This window comes from Moschus berezovskii, chromosome 4 (genome assembly GCF_049115385.1).
Source record: "Moschus berezovskii isolate FMDL1 chromosome 4, NW_MosBer_1.0, whole genome shotgun sequence".
NCBI lineage: Eukaryota > Metazoa > Chordata > Mammalia > Artiodactyla > Moschidae > Moschus > Moschus berezovskii.
In genome coordinates this window covers 123485427-123499324 of record NC_142463.1, presented here as the reverse complement: position 1 = coordinate 123499324, position 13898 = coordinate 123485427, and the positions used below count along the sequence as shown (strand labels likewise).

At 43.5% G+C, this 13898-nt stretch overlaps 1 protein-coding gene and 1 pseudogene across 1 annotated transcript in view; one reads left to right on the top strand and one right to left on the bottom strand.

Moving 5' to 3' along the window:
• Positions 1-13898, bottom strand: part of STYXL2 (serine/threonine/tyrosine interacting like 2) — a 63214-nt gene that overhangs the window by 24009 nt on the left and 25307 nt on the right. Inside the window, exons 4-5 of the mRNA XM_055402079.2 lie at positions 4671-4902; positions 697-914 (exon numbers count right to left, since the gene is read on the bottom strand). Of these exons, the coding sequence (XP_055258054.2) occupies positions 697-914; positions 4671-4902 (450 nt within the window). The remainder of the gene's footprint in view (positions 1-696; positions 915-4670; positions 4903-13898) is intronic.
• LOC148778253 (dynactin subunit 5 pseudogene) lies at positions 1239-2368 on the top strand (annotated as a pseudogene).

The window sequence follows — 13898 nt, the reverse complement described above, 5'->3', positions numbered from 1 at the left end:
TCATCTCCCCAGCCAGTCTTGCCTCCAAAGCTCAAGGAAGGAGTTTCTCATAATGTAGGTCAGATCAAGGTGCCTTTCAGCTCCCTTCCCCTGGCCCTCAACTTCCTGCACAATGGGCCCCTGGCATCCTCACTCGCCAACCTAACCCACTAGGCTAATCACCTTGTGATTCCTGAACACATAAAGCTTATTCTACCTTTGGGTCTGTGCGCTGACACTTCCCTTGCCAGGAATATTCTTCTTCCAGTTTTTCCATGGCTAGTTCCTCTTGTCACTCAGCTTAAATGTTTCCTTCTCAGAGAGGCCTTCTCGACCATTCTTGCAGGAGCTTGTCAGTCACTCCAGCACATCATCCCAGTTGTCATCTCTGTCTTACACTGATTGGTATCTGCCCGTTTTCTTTTCTTTTTATATTGTTCTGCCTTCACTACAATGTCAGTATCAAAGGCCAGAAGCTTTGTCCATTATCTTTCACCACAATGTCTAGAATAGCACCTGGCCCGTGTTGGGCCCTCAGTAATTACTTATCGGGTGAATACTGCTCCATTCCTTTCCCCTTATCCTAGAATCAGACAACAACCATCTTAACATAGATGACCTCCAGACAGCAGATAACCTGGAGGTTTTCCTAACATTCTTTATGTTGCTCCTCCTGCTGTGGAATTACAGCAGCCTGGAGTGAGCAGACCCCCTCACCTCTGTAGGTCAGCAGGGCTTCATCCAGGAACTCGGCTGCCTTCCGGAAATGCTGGGAGATATTCACCTCAGGAAAGTCGTCCACCTCCACTCCCAGGTACTGGATCTCCAGGCCAGTGTAGAATTCAGGCCCCGTGTAAACACCAGTGCCGTGAGCTGCATTCAGGATGTGAGTAATTCCCAGCCTCTTCAGCCTCCCCTTGTTCACAGCCACACTCCTAAAGGGAAAGAAGCAGGGACTTTTCTTTTTTTTTTGCCAGCATCAGAACTAGAAAGGTACCTTACCACTGAGACTGGGAGCCTGCTTCAGCTGGGTCAGGAGAGCCCAGCTGGGTAAATACCACTTCCTCTGCTCCACGGTATGTCTGGGGATCACTGCAAATATTGTTATAAAAGTGGGCCAGTGACCTAGCTCTAGTAAGAGAGAGAAGGGAGTGAAAGCTGGGCAGGGGAGGGCAGGAGGAAGCAGAGAACAGGGCTGATGTACAAGGAAACCATTGATTGACCCAGAACGCTCTAGGCTAAAATTCCATGCCTTCAGGATGGACATTTATCAAGACACAAAAGTGGCAGTCAAAAATAATTATAAAAGTAAGTATGTTTCACATTGATGTGGCATGGTATATTTTTCAAAGTGCTTTCATATGAGTTATTTTAATTTATCCTAATAATAAACTTAAGAAGTTCCGTTCCGTTCTGTCGCTCAGTCGTGTCCAACTCTTTGCGACCCCGTGGACTGTAGCCTACCAGGCTTCTCTGTCCATGGGATTCTCCAGGCAAGAATACTGGAGTGGGTTACCGTTTCCTTCTCCAGGGGATCTTCCCGACCCAGGGATTGAACCTGGGTCTCCCGCATTTGGGGGCAGACGCTTATACCTCTGAGCCACCAGGGAAGCCCAAACTTAAGAAGCAGAATATTCTTATTTCTATCCGAAGATTGTAAAAATGAATCAACTATATTTTAGAACTTGTTCATAAGAAAATACTCTGAACAACAACTGTAGTTCAGGACTACTGACCACCGAGAGCGGAAGTGGAGAAGCAGCCGAAAGTTGCCAGAGTTCCAGTCAGAAAGACTGGCAGAGAGACTTTGACAGGAGCCAGAGCTGTGCTGAGGAGTTGGTGGCTATGGAGTTCCTCTACTGCTCTACAAGTCTGAGTACATCCAGTTGGCATCTGAGAACAAAGTTAGTCGCCAGTCTGTATTGTGTGGAAATCAGAACATTGCTCTCAATGGCAAGACCATTGTGATGAATGACTGTATTATCCGAGGGGATCTGGCAAATCTAAGAGTTGGACGTCATTGTGTTGTGAAAAGTCGGAGTGTCCTAAGGCCACCATTCAAGAATTTCAGCCAAGGCGTTGCCTTTTTTTCCTTTACATATTGGGGACCACATCTTTATGAGGAAGACTGTGTGGTCACCGCAGTTCAGACTGGCTCTTACGTTCACATTGGCAAGAGTTGTGTGACTGGGCACTGGTGTGTGTTGAAAGGCTGTTGAAAAATTCTTGACAACATAGTATTACCCCTAGAAACTGTGGTCCCACCATTCACCGTCTTCTCAGGCTGCCCAGGACTCTTCTCAGGGAGCTTCCAGAATGTACCCAGGAGCTGATAATTGACATCACCAAGAGCGACTACCACCAGTTTTTGACCTTGACACAGGTCTAATGTCTGTGCCTTGTGTCTTGAATTCGATTGAACTCTAAGATGAACTTGGGGACAAAGTGAATCAGACAGCATCTACAAAGAGCTCTTGTGTCTTTGACACCTCCCACACTTTTCATCTGTTTTCAGCACTCCCACCCGTTGGCGTGCGAGCAGCAGGATGGAGCAGGGCACTCTATCCTAGCAGGGAGGTTGCGTGCAGCCCGTGGCCATGTGCTGCCACAGTGAGCACCATTCGCAGGGGTCACTGTTGGCTTCCCTGAAGCTCATGCAGTTGGCCAGTTGCCACAGCTGTTTGTCATCTGCAAAAAAAAAGTGTTTGCCACTTTTCAGAGCCCAGGTTCCTCTTGGCTACTAAAACTTGAAGGGAGGGTGATTAGTATTTCTCTTCTTTCCAAAATGACCTGATCATCTTAATTCGGGGTGAATAATTAAAGACTTTCTAGCATTCTATTCTAGGGCCTTGGCTTTCATTAAAAGAGGGGCCCTTAGCATACAGATTTTGTTTTTGCACAGTCCCATGTTTGAGTCTCACATGTGGATGGACTAGACTGGCAGCCATTCCTTGTCTCATGGTGTTTAGGGGCAGCAGTGTATGCCTTATTTCACTGGAGATGTAGCATTTGTGACACTTGGTCTCTGGCATGGAACCATTCAAACTGTCCTGCATTTGCCATAAACCTCACAGTTCAGACCAAAATATCTATACTCGGGCCTAATCTCATATAAAATCATTCTGGGGGCCTGGAGTCCCGAGGAGTAGACAGAGTTGCCAGTGCTGTCTTTATCTTCTGGGTAATGGCACATTCCTTCCCATTCTGCTCTAGTAGGAAGACTTAGAAGTGAAGGCCTGAGAAAGTTGGCCTTTCCTGATGCTCTAGTGCTACTGATGCTTTAGTGCTGCTGTGAATGGGGTAGGACAGTTCAGCCTCAAAGGCTTGGATCTGCAGCAGCTGTCTTGACTTAACATCTGGTCTGGGGTTTGCAAAAAGAACTGTATGTAGTCACCTCTGTTAGCTCAACGTAAAACTGTTTTCTGGTTTATTATTTTTTTTATGTTTGTACATTAAAGGCATGACACATGAAACAAAGAAATAGAAAAAGAACAGGAGTTTGGGATTCCTAGTTCAGAGTTCTTTTTAGTGCAGTGGAATGGGTGTTGCTTAGTTTGAAGAGCTTCTGCACACAGGGTTGCCCAAGAAGAAGCAGAGGCCTTCAGCTGGGGGTGTCTGGAGATGCCCAGAGTCTCTGTTCATCACAGTGTGAATGTTTCTGGGTCTATGCAGCTAATTAGGGATCACTTGGGACTTGGTGCCCAACTCTGGGAATTGGGTTCTGGGCAACATATTATACCATGCTGGAGTATAAGACCCAATGTCCAAAGCTATTTTCCCTATTGCCTGTTTTCAGGGCCCCAAATTCCCTCCCTTATATTGGGAAAAGATCTCATTAAGAAGCCAGTAGATCAGCAAAAATGGTTTCACAAATCAGCCTTTTGTTACCAATTATGTACTGGCAAGACCACGATGAAGGAATAAGATGTGAGTGAGTTGGTTAGGGTTTTGTTCTGGATACCACTGATAAACTTTTGAAAAATAACATTTTGTTTTCTGATTATGAAAACAAATGTTTACTGTAGGATATCTATACAATTCAAAAGACACCTAAAGAAGAAAATGAAAATCACTTATAGTACCACCTCCCAGCAAGAACTGTGCAATTTTTATCACATTTGTTTCTAATTTGTTGTCTATGCAAAAGCGTGCGCACGTGCACACACACACACACACACACACACACACACAGAGACTATATCAGTTAGTATCATATCATATATACAGGTTTTGTAACCTACCTATCCTCTTAATATATTGTGGATATTTTCATAAGTTAGTGAATACACATAAAATCAATATTGTCAATGGCTCCAAACTCCCCTTTATATGGTTGTTACGGATGTCACGGAATGATGGTAATAGTGAGGTGTGTGCTGTTGGCAAGGCTCTGGGTGGGTAGGGAAGCCCAGAGAGAGCACCTGGGTCAGCGGGGAAGGCTGTGAATGAGAGCCCTGTCAGGAGGTTGGAGGATAAACAATCATACCAGCATTTTTGCCTTGGAATCCCTGTGTGTAGGTGGGTGGGCTGGGTCTTTCTCCAAGGTGGGGCTGGAAAAATGCTCAGGCAGCATCCATTTGCTGGATGGAGCTATTGGAGTCATTGGTCCAAGTTGGGGGAGTCTCATCTCTCTTGGGCACTACCCAGAGGGGTAGGACAAAGGCTCATGACCATCCAGCCATAAGACTCACTTCTCTGCTATGAAGACGTTGGGCCACACCTCATCCACCTCATTCCAGGGAGCCTCTTGCCGGTCTTGGACCAAGGCCCTTTGGAGGTCCAGGATGCAGGGAGTGTTGTACAGGCTGGTGTCATCCATCTTCTCCCTGACACGGTTGTACAGGTCCTCGACCAGCAACTGCTCAGCAGACTCCAACATGCCTGGACACTCGGCCTCGACTCTGACCCCACGCGGCTTGAGTTCTAGGGAGAGAAGCAGCATTCTCATCAAAGAGAAAGAACACCACGACCTTCCCTGCTCCTTGGGAGAATCCACTCTTGGCTCATTTTCTGACAGGACTCTGTGTATTGGCTGAATCTGATCTGCCAGGAAGGACTTAACAGGGATCAGCAGTAGCATAGATGTACTGGTGTGGGAGAAGGGACGTCAGTTTCCTTCATTTTCTCCCATATTTCTATAAAACTAGCTGATAGTTTCTTAGACCACAGTCCTTAAGTAGCTAGTATATGTCCAATTTATACTTGTAAAACCCATAGTGAAACAAAATAGATGCTTAGAAGCATTTACCAGATGAATACATGACATTCTTTAGTAACATAATTCATTGCATTAGTTTGATTCCATTATGTACAGAGGGCAAATGACTCTGGGAAAAATAAAATTTTCAACAGTCATTTATGCTAGGTCATGTTCTACTACACCTTTAGTTTACTTATTTCATTTATGGTCTGAATGCATTACTTGCGTACTATCTCAAAAATGACAGAATGACCTTTGTTCCTTTCCAAGGCAAACCATTCAATATCACAGTAATCCAAGTATATGCACCAACCAGTAATGCTGAAGAAGCTGAAGTTGAAAGGTTCTATGAAGACCTACAAGACCTTCTAGAATTAATACCCAAAACAGATGTCCTTTTCATTATAGGGGACTGAAATGCAAAAGTAGGAAGTCAAGAGATACCTGGAATAACAGGCAAATTTCACCTTGGAGTACAAAATGAAGCAGGACAAAGGCTAACAGAGTTTTGCCAAGAGAACACAGTGGTCATAGCAAAACCCTCTTCGAACAACACAAGAGAAGACATCACCAGATGGTCAACACTGAAATCAGATTGATTATGTTCTTTGCAGCCGAAGATGGAAAAGCTCTATACAATCAGCAAAAAAAAAAAAAAAAAGACAGGGAACTGATTGTGGCTCAGATCATAAGACTCATGAATTTTTTATTGCCAAATTTAAATTGATTTAAGGGACTAGATCTGATAGATAGAGTGCTTGATGAACTCTGGTCGGAGGTTTGTGACATTGTACAGGAGACAGGGACCAAGACCATCCCCATGGAAAAGAAATGCAAAAAAGGCAAAATGATTGTCTGGGGAGGCCTTACAAATAGCTGAGAAAAGAGAAGCCAAAGGAAAAGGAGAAAAGGAAAGCTATAATCATCTGAATGCAGAGTACAAAAGAATAGCTAGGAGAGATAAGAAAGCCTTCCTCAGTGATCAGTGCAAAGAAATAGAGGAAAACAACAGAATAGGAAAGAAAGAGATCTCTTCAAGAAAATTAGAGATACCAAGGGAACAGTTCAGGCAAAGATGGGCTCGATAAAGGGCAGAAATGGTATGGACCTAACAGAGGCAGAAGATATTAAGAAGAGGTGGCAAGAAAACACAGAAGAACTGTACAAAAAAGATCTTCATGACCAAGATAATCACAATGGTGTGATCATTCACCTGGAGCAAGACATCTTGGAATGTGAAGTCAAGTGGGCCTTAGAAAGCTTCACTACGAACAAAGCTAGTGGAGGTGATAGAATTCCAGTTGAGCTATTTCAAATCCTGAAAATGATGCTGTGAAAGTGCTGCATTAAATATGCCAGCAACTTTGAAAAACTCAGCAGTGGCCACAGGACTGGAAAAGGTCAGTCTTCATTCCAATCCCAAAGAAAGGCAATGCCAAAGAATGCTCAAACTACCGCACAATTGCACTCATCTCACACGCTAGTAAAGTCATGCTCAAAATTCTCCAAGCCAGGCTTCAGCAATATGTGAACCATGAACTTCCAGATGTTCAAGCTCGTTTTAGAAAAGGCAGAGGAACCAGAGATTAAATTGCCAACATCCGCTGGATCATCGAAAAAGCAAGAGAGCTCCAGTAAAACATCTATTTCTGCTTTATTGACTATGCCAAAGCGTTTGATTGTGTGGATCACAAGAAACTGTGGAAAATTCTGAAAGAGATGGGAATACCAGACCACCTGACCTGCCTCTTGAGAAACCTATATGCAGGTCAGGAAGCAACAGTCAGAACTGGACATGGAACAACAGACTGGTTCCAAATAGGAAAAGGAGTATGTCAAGGTTGTGTATTGTCACCCTGCTTATTTAACTTATATGCAGAGTACATCATGAGGAACGCTGGGCTGGAGGAAGCACAAGCTAGAATCAAGATTGCCTGGAGAAATATCAATAACCTCAGATATGCAGATGACACCACCCTTATGGCAGAAAGTGAAGAGGAACTCAAAAGCCTCTTGATGAAAGTGAAAGAGGAGAGTGAAAAGGTTGGCTTGAAGCTCAACATTCAGAAAACGAAGATCATGGCATCTGGTCCCATCGCTTCATGGGAACTAGATGGGGAAACAGTGGAAACAGTGTCTGACTTTATTTTTTTGGGCTCCAAAATCACTACAGATGCTGATTGCAGCCATGAAATTAAAAGACGCTTGCTCCTTGGAAGGAAAGTTATGACCAACCTAGATAGCATATTAAAAAGCAGAGACATTACTTTGCCAACCAAGGTCCATCTAGTCAAGGCTATGGTTTTTCCCATGGTCATGTATGGATGTGAGAGTTGGACTGTGAAGAAGGCTGATCGCTGAAGAATTGATGCTTTTGAACTGTGGTGTTGGAGAAGACTCTTGAGAGTCCCTTGGACTGCAAGCAGATCCAACCAGTCCATCCTAAAGGAGATCAATCCTGGGTGTTCATTGGAAGGACTGATGCTGAGGCTGAAGCTCCAATACTTTGGCCACCTCATGCGACGAGTTGACTCACTGGAAAGACTGATGCTGGGAGGGATTGGGGGCGGGAGGAGAAGGGGACGACAGAGAATGAGATGGCTGGATGGCATCACTGACTTGATGGACATGAGTTTGAGTGAACTCCGGGAGTTGGTGATGGACAGGGAGGCCTGGCGTGCTGTGATTCATGGGGTTGCAAAGAGTCGGACACGACTGAGTGACTGAACTGAACTGAACTGAACTGAACTGAAAATTTAAATTAAAGAAAGTAGGGAAACGACTAGGTCATTCAGGTATAATGTAAATCAAATCCCTTTCAGTGGAAATGACAAATCGACTCAAGGGATTAGATCTGATAGAGTGCCTGAAGAACTATGGATGGAGGTTTGTGACATTGTACATTCCCAAGAAAAAGAAATGCAAAAAAGGCAAAATGATTGTCTGGGGAGGCCTTACAAATAGCTGAGAAAAGAGAAGCCAAAGGAAAAGGAGAAAAGGAAAGCTATAATTGTCTGAATGCAGAGTTCCAAAGAATAGCAAGGAGAGATAAGAAAGCCTTCCTCAGTGGTCAGTGCAAAGCAATAGAGGAAAACAACAGAATGGGAAAGACTGGAGAGCTCTTCAAGAAAATTAGAGATTCCAGGGGAACATTTCATGCAAAGATGGGCACAATAAAGGACAGAAATGGTATGAACCTAACAGAAGCAGAAGATATTAAGAATAGGTGGCAAGAACACACAGGAAAACTCTACAAAAAATATCTTCAAGACCCAGATAACCATGATGGTGTGATCACTCACCTAGACCCAGACATCCTGGAATTGGCAGTCATGTGGGCCTTAGAAAGCATCACTATGAACAAAGCTAGTGGAGGTGATAGAATTCCGTTGAGCTATTTCAAATCCTAAAAGATGATTCTGTGAAAGTGCTTGCACTCAACATACCAGCAAATATGGAAGACTCAGCAGTGGCCACAGGTTTGGAAAAGGTCAGTTTTCATTCCAGTCCCAAAGAAAGGCAATGCCAAAGAGCATTCAAACTACCGCACAGTTGCAGTCATCTCACACACTAGCAAAGTAATGCTCAAAATTCTCCAAGCCAGGCTCCAGCAGTACGTGAACTGTGAATTTCCAGATGTTCAAGCTGGATTTAGAAAAGGCAGAAGAACCAGAGATCAAATTGCCAACATCCCTTGGCTCATCAAAAAAGCAAGAGAGTTCCAGAAAAACAACTACTTCTGCTTTACTGACTATGCCAAAGCCTTTACTGACTATGTGGATCACACTAACTCTGGAAAATTCTTCAAGAGTTGGGAATACCAGACCACATTACCTGACTCCTGAGAAATCTGTATGCAGGTCAAGAAGCAACAGTTAGAACTGGACATGGAAAAACAGACTGGTTCCAAATTGGGAAAGGAGGACATCAAGACTGTATATTGTCACCTGCTTATTTAACTTATATGCAGAGTACATCATTCAAAATGCTGGGCTGGATGAAGCACAAGCTGGAATAAAGATTGCCGGGAGATATATCAATAAACTCAGATATGCAGATGATACCACCCAAAAGGCAGAAAGTGAAGAGGAACTAAAGAGCCTCTTGATGAAAGTGAAAGAGGAGAGTGAAAAAGTCAGCTTAAAACTCAACATTCAGAAAACTAAGATCATGGCATCTGGTCCCATCACTTCATGGCAAATAGATGGGGAAACTGGAAACACGAGAAACTTTATTTTGATGGCTCCATAATCACTGCATATGGTAGATGCAGCCATGAAATTAAAAGATGCTTGCTCCTTGGAAGAAAAGCTATGACCAACCTAGACAGCATATTAAAAAGCAGAGCCATTACTTGCGAGGAGCTGACTCATTCGAAAAGACCCTGATTCTGGGAAAGATTGAAGACAGGAAGAGAAGGGGCTGACAGAGGATAAGATGGTTGGATGGTATCACTGACTCAATGGACATGAGTTTGAGCAAGTTCTGGGTGTTGGTGATGGACAGGGAAGCCTGGCATGCTGCAGTCCATGGGGTCACAGAGTCAGACATGACTGAGCAACTAAACTGAACGGACTGCCTCTCTAGAGTGTAGGAACCTATGATCCTCAACCTCCCAGCTCTATGACAGGTGGGAAAACTTTGCAATGAGCCCTGATTCCAGTCACAAGACAACATACAGGATCTTTTTGACAACAGCCTAGAAAAGCTCAAATTTCAAATGAATTCCCTCTTGAGTGAAACTTTATCTTCTCCTTCCAATGTATTTTATTCCAAATTATCAAATATAGAGGAAAGTAAGATCTTTCATTTCTCTAAGAATGTATCAGTTCAGTTCAGTCACTCAGTCATGTCTGATTCTGTGACCCCATGGACTGCAGCACCCAAGGCCTCCCTGTCTATCACCAACTCCCAGAGTTTACTTATATTCATGTCCATTGAGTCAATGATGGCATTCAACCATTTCATTCTCTGTCAGCCCCTTCTCCTGTCTTTTCCCAGCATCAGGGTCATTTCCAATGAGTCAGTTCTTCACAGCAGGTGATCAAAGTATTGGAGTTTCAGCTTCAGCATCAGTCCTTCTAATGAATATTCAGGACTGATTTCCCTTAGGATGGACTGGTTGGATCTCCTTGCAGCCCTAGGGACTCTCAAGAGTCTTCTACAACACCACAGTACAAAAGCATCAATTCTTCAGCGCTCAGCTTTCTTCACAGTCCAACTCTCACATCCATACATGACTTGAAAAATCATAGCTTTGACTATATGGACCTTTGCTGGCAAAGTAATATCTCTACTTTTTAATATGCTGTCTAAGTTGATCATAACTTTTCTTGCAAGGAGTAAGTGTCTTTTAATTTTATGGCTGCAGTCAAAATCTGCAGTGATTTTGGAGCTCAAAAAATAAGGTCTCTCACTGTTTCCACATCTATTTGCTGTGAACTGATGGGACCAAATGCCATGATCTTAGTTTTCTGAATGTTGAGATTTAAGACAACTTTTTCACTCTCCTCTTTCACTTTCATCAAGAGGCTCTTTAGTTCTTCTTCACTTTCTGCCGTAAGGGTGGTGTCATCTGCATATCTGAGGTTATTGATATTTTCCCCGGCAATCTTTATTCCAGCTTGTGCTTCATCCAGCCCAGCATTTCTCATGATGTACTCTGCATATAAGTTAAATAAGCAGGGTGACAATATACAGCCTTGATATACTCCTTTCCCGATTTGGAGCCATTCTGTTGTTCCATGTCTAGTTCTAACTGTTGCTTTTTGACCTGCATACAGATTTTTCAGGAGTCAGGTAATGTGGTCTGGTACTCCCAATTCTTGACACAGTCAAAGGCTTTGGCATAGTCCATAAAGCCGAAGAAGCTGTTTTTCTGGAACTCTCTTGCTTTTTCAATGATCCAGCAGCTGTTGGCAATTTGATCTCTGGTTCGTCTGCCTTTTCTAAAACCAGCTTAAACATCTTGAAGTTGACAATTTATGTATTGTTGAAGCCTGCCTTGGAGAATTTTGAGCTTTACTTTACTAGCATGTGAGAGGAGTGCAATTGTGTAGTAGTTTGAGCATTCCTTAGCATTGCCTTTCTTTGGATGAATGAAAACGGACCTTTTCCAGTCCTGTGGCCACTGCTGAGTTTTCCAAATTTGCTGGCATATTGAGTGTAGCACTCACAGCATCATCTTTCAGGATTTGAAATAGCTCGATGGAATTCCATCACCTTCACTAGTTTTGTTCTTAGTGATGCTTTGTAAGGCCCACTTGACTTGCATTCTAGGATGTCTGGCTCTAGGTGAGTGATCACACCATCATGATTATCTGGGTCATGAAGATATTTTTTGTACAGTTCTTCTGTGTATTCTTGCCACCTCTTCTTAATATCTTCTGTTTCTGTTAGGTCCATACCATTTCTGTCCTTTATCGAGGCCATCTTTGCATGAAATGTTCCCTTGCTATCTCTAATTTTCTTGAAGAGCTCTCTAGTCTTTTCCATCCTGTTGTTTTCCTCTATTTCTTTGCACTGATCACTGAGGAAGGCTTTCTTATCCCTCCTTGCTATTCTCTGGAACTCTGAATTCAAATGAGTATATCTTTCCTTTTCTCTTTTGCTTTTGGCGTCTCTTCTTATCTATTTTGTACAGCTATTTGTAAGGCTTCCTCAGAAAGCCATTTTGCCTTTTTGTATTTCTTTTTTTTGGGGATGATCTTGATCCCTGTCTCCTGTACAAAGTTACGAACCTCTGTCCGTAGTTCATCAGGCACTCTGTCTATCATATCTAGTGCCTTGAATCTATTTCTCACTTCCACTGTATAATCGTAAGGGATTTGATTTAGGTCATGCCTGAATGGTCTAGGAGAAGGAAAAAGAAAGTAAGTAAGTAGGAAACGGGTGTCCTCCATGTTGGTCATAACCTCTTGCCAGCACCACATCTTCTCCATGAGTGAAATGTGGGTGAAGAGTGCAGCCACATTTGGCAAATAGATGTGGCCTTGCTCTTCATGGAATGAGCAGGTGTGTGTAAGCTGGGCTTGCTGCTCAAGTTCTGTTGATCCAAAAGTCCTGAGTTCTGCCCAGGGCTGAGTGCTTCATTTCCCTAAAGCTTCCCTTTTCTCTCCTCCCTCATTTCTGCACCACCTGATGGGCCCCCACATCCATTCACAGGTCTCAGCTCTAAATGTTCTTTGATCTCCGTTTCAAAAGCAGAAAGAAGAAAACCTCTGCAATCCCAGTGTTCTATTTTGTTTAAAAATAGATGAAGTGTTCCTATTTTCTCCACCACTCTCGACTCTCCTGGGGTCTTAAATGGCAAATCTAAAAGCCTCTCTCTTTCCTTACTTCTAAGTAGAAGTAAGATTTCTACTTAGATATTTTTACTACACTGAGAAAAAGACTCCCCACTGCCTTATTAAAATATGCAGTTATGCCTTCCTCAGCTATTTACATGGCAGGTTATTGTTTTGATTTCTTTCCCTTCCTGTTTAAAACAAATGTCCCAGTCCCTTACCCACACTGGGAATTCCTACTTTTCCTCGGTTTCTAGTCCATACCTCAGCCACATCAGTTCCTCCCATTTATTTCTACTCCTGGAAGTTTCTTCAGAAGATAGTTAAGCCCAGACAGTTCTCTGTACTCTCTCAGATGTGTGGCGTATGCAGACTTTGCTGAAATTGGAAGGTTCTTCCACATCCATTTTTACTTCTAGTCATTACTGAGTAGGGCAATGGTTTGAAAGATCACTTGGTACATTTTCCTTTTTTCTGTAATTTATTCTTTGCTTCTTCCACCACCCATCAGCTACTCAGACTACTGAAACTTAGACTTAATGCCTAGATACGACCTAGGATTGAAAAAAAATGCATTGCTCGTTTTCAGGTCTCAGTATAAATGTTGAATGTCCCTAGAACCCCATAGACCTGATAGTGAAGGTTTCAAAGAGCACACAGTTTTCTCACTACCCCTAAAACTGGACTCATACTCATACACAAAGCCTGGAGAGGAGTGCAGAAAGTGAAGCACAGAGCACGGATGATGCAGGATGGACAGTTAGGGATAGTCCTAACCACAGAGGACGGACAAAGAACTCCAGAGTTAGAATGGTGCTGGGAACAGTTTAGAAAGAACTAGACTTGGGTCAAGACACCTTGGCCAGGGCTTCTCTGGTGGCTCTGTGGTACAGAATACTCCTGCCAGTGCAGGAGACATGGGTTCGATCCCTGGTCTGGGAAGATCCCATATGCTGTGGAGCAACTAAGCTACTACAACTATTACGCCTGTGCTCTAGAGCCAGGGAACTGCAACTTCTGAAGCCTGTGTCCCCTAGAGCCTGTGCTCGGCAACAAGAGAAACCACTGCAGTGAGGAGCCCTCACTGCAACAGAGAGTCTCCACAGCCCACCACAACTAGAGAAAAGCCAGTGCGGCAACAAAGCCCAGCACAGCCAAAAATAAAGAAACAAAAATTGAAAATGAACACCTTTGCCTCCCTGGGAGCAAGGTAATAGCAACCCCAGGAAGGGCAATAAAGAAAACAAAAAAAAAAGTAGTTATTTGAGAGGATGGAGCCTCCTGGGATTCCCAGAGCAATAAGCAACATCAGGTAAAATATCTCATTCCTCACCAAGTGTACAGGAGATCCAGATGTCCTCAGAGACCCAAAGGGTCTAGGGCCTAAGGAAGACCTGGGGTTCCATGGAAAAGGAGTAGTATGTTTGGTTCTC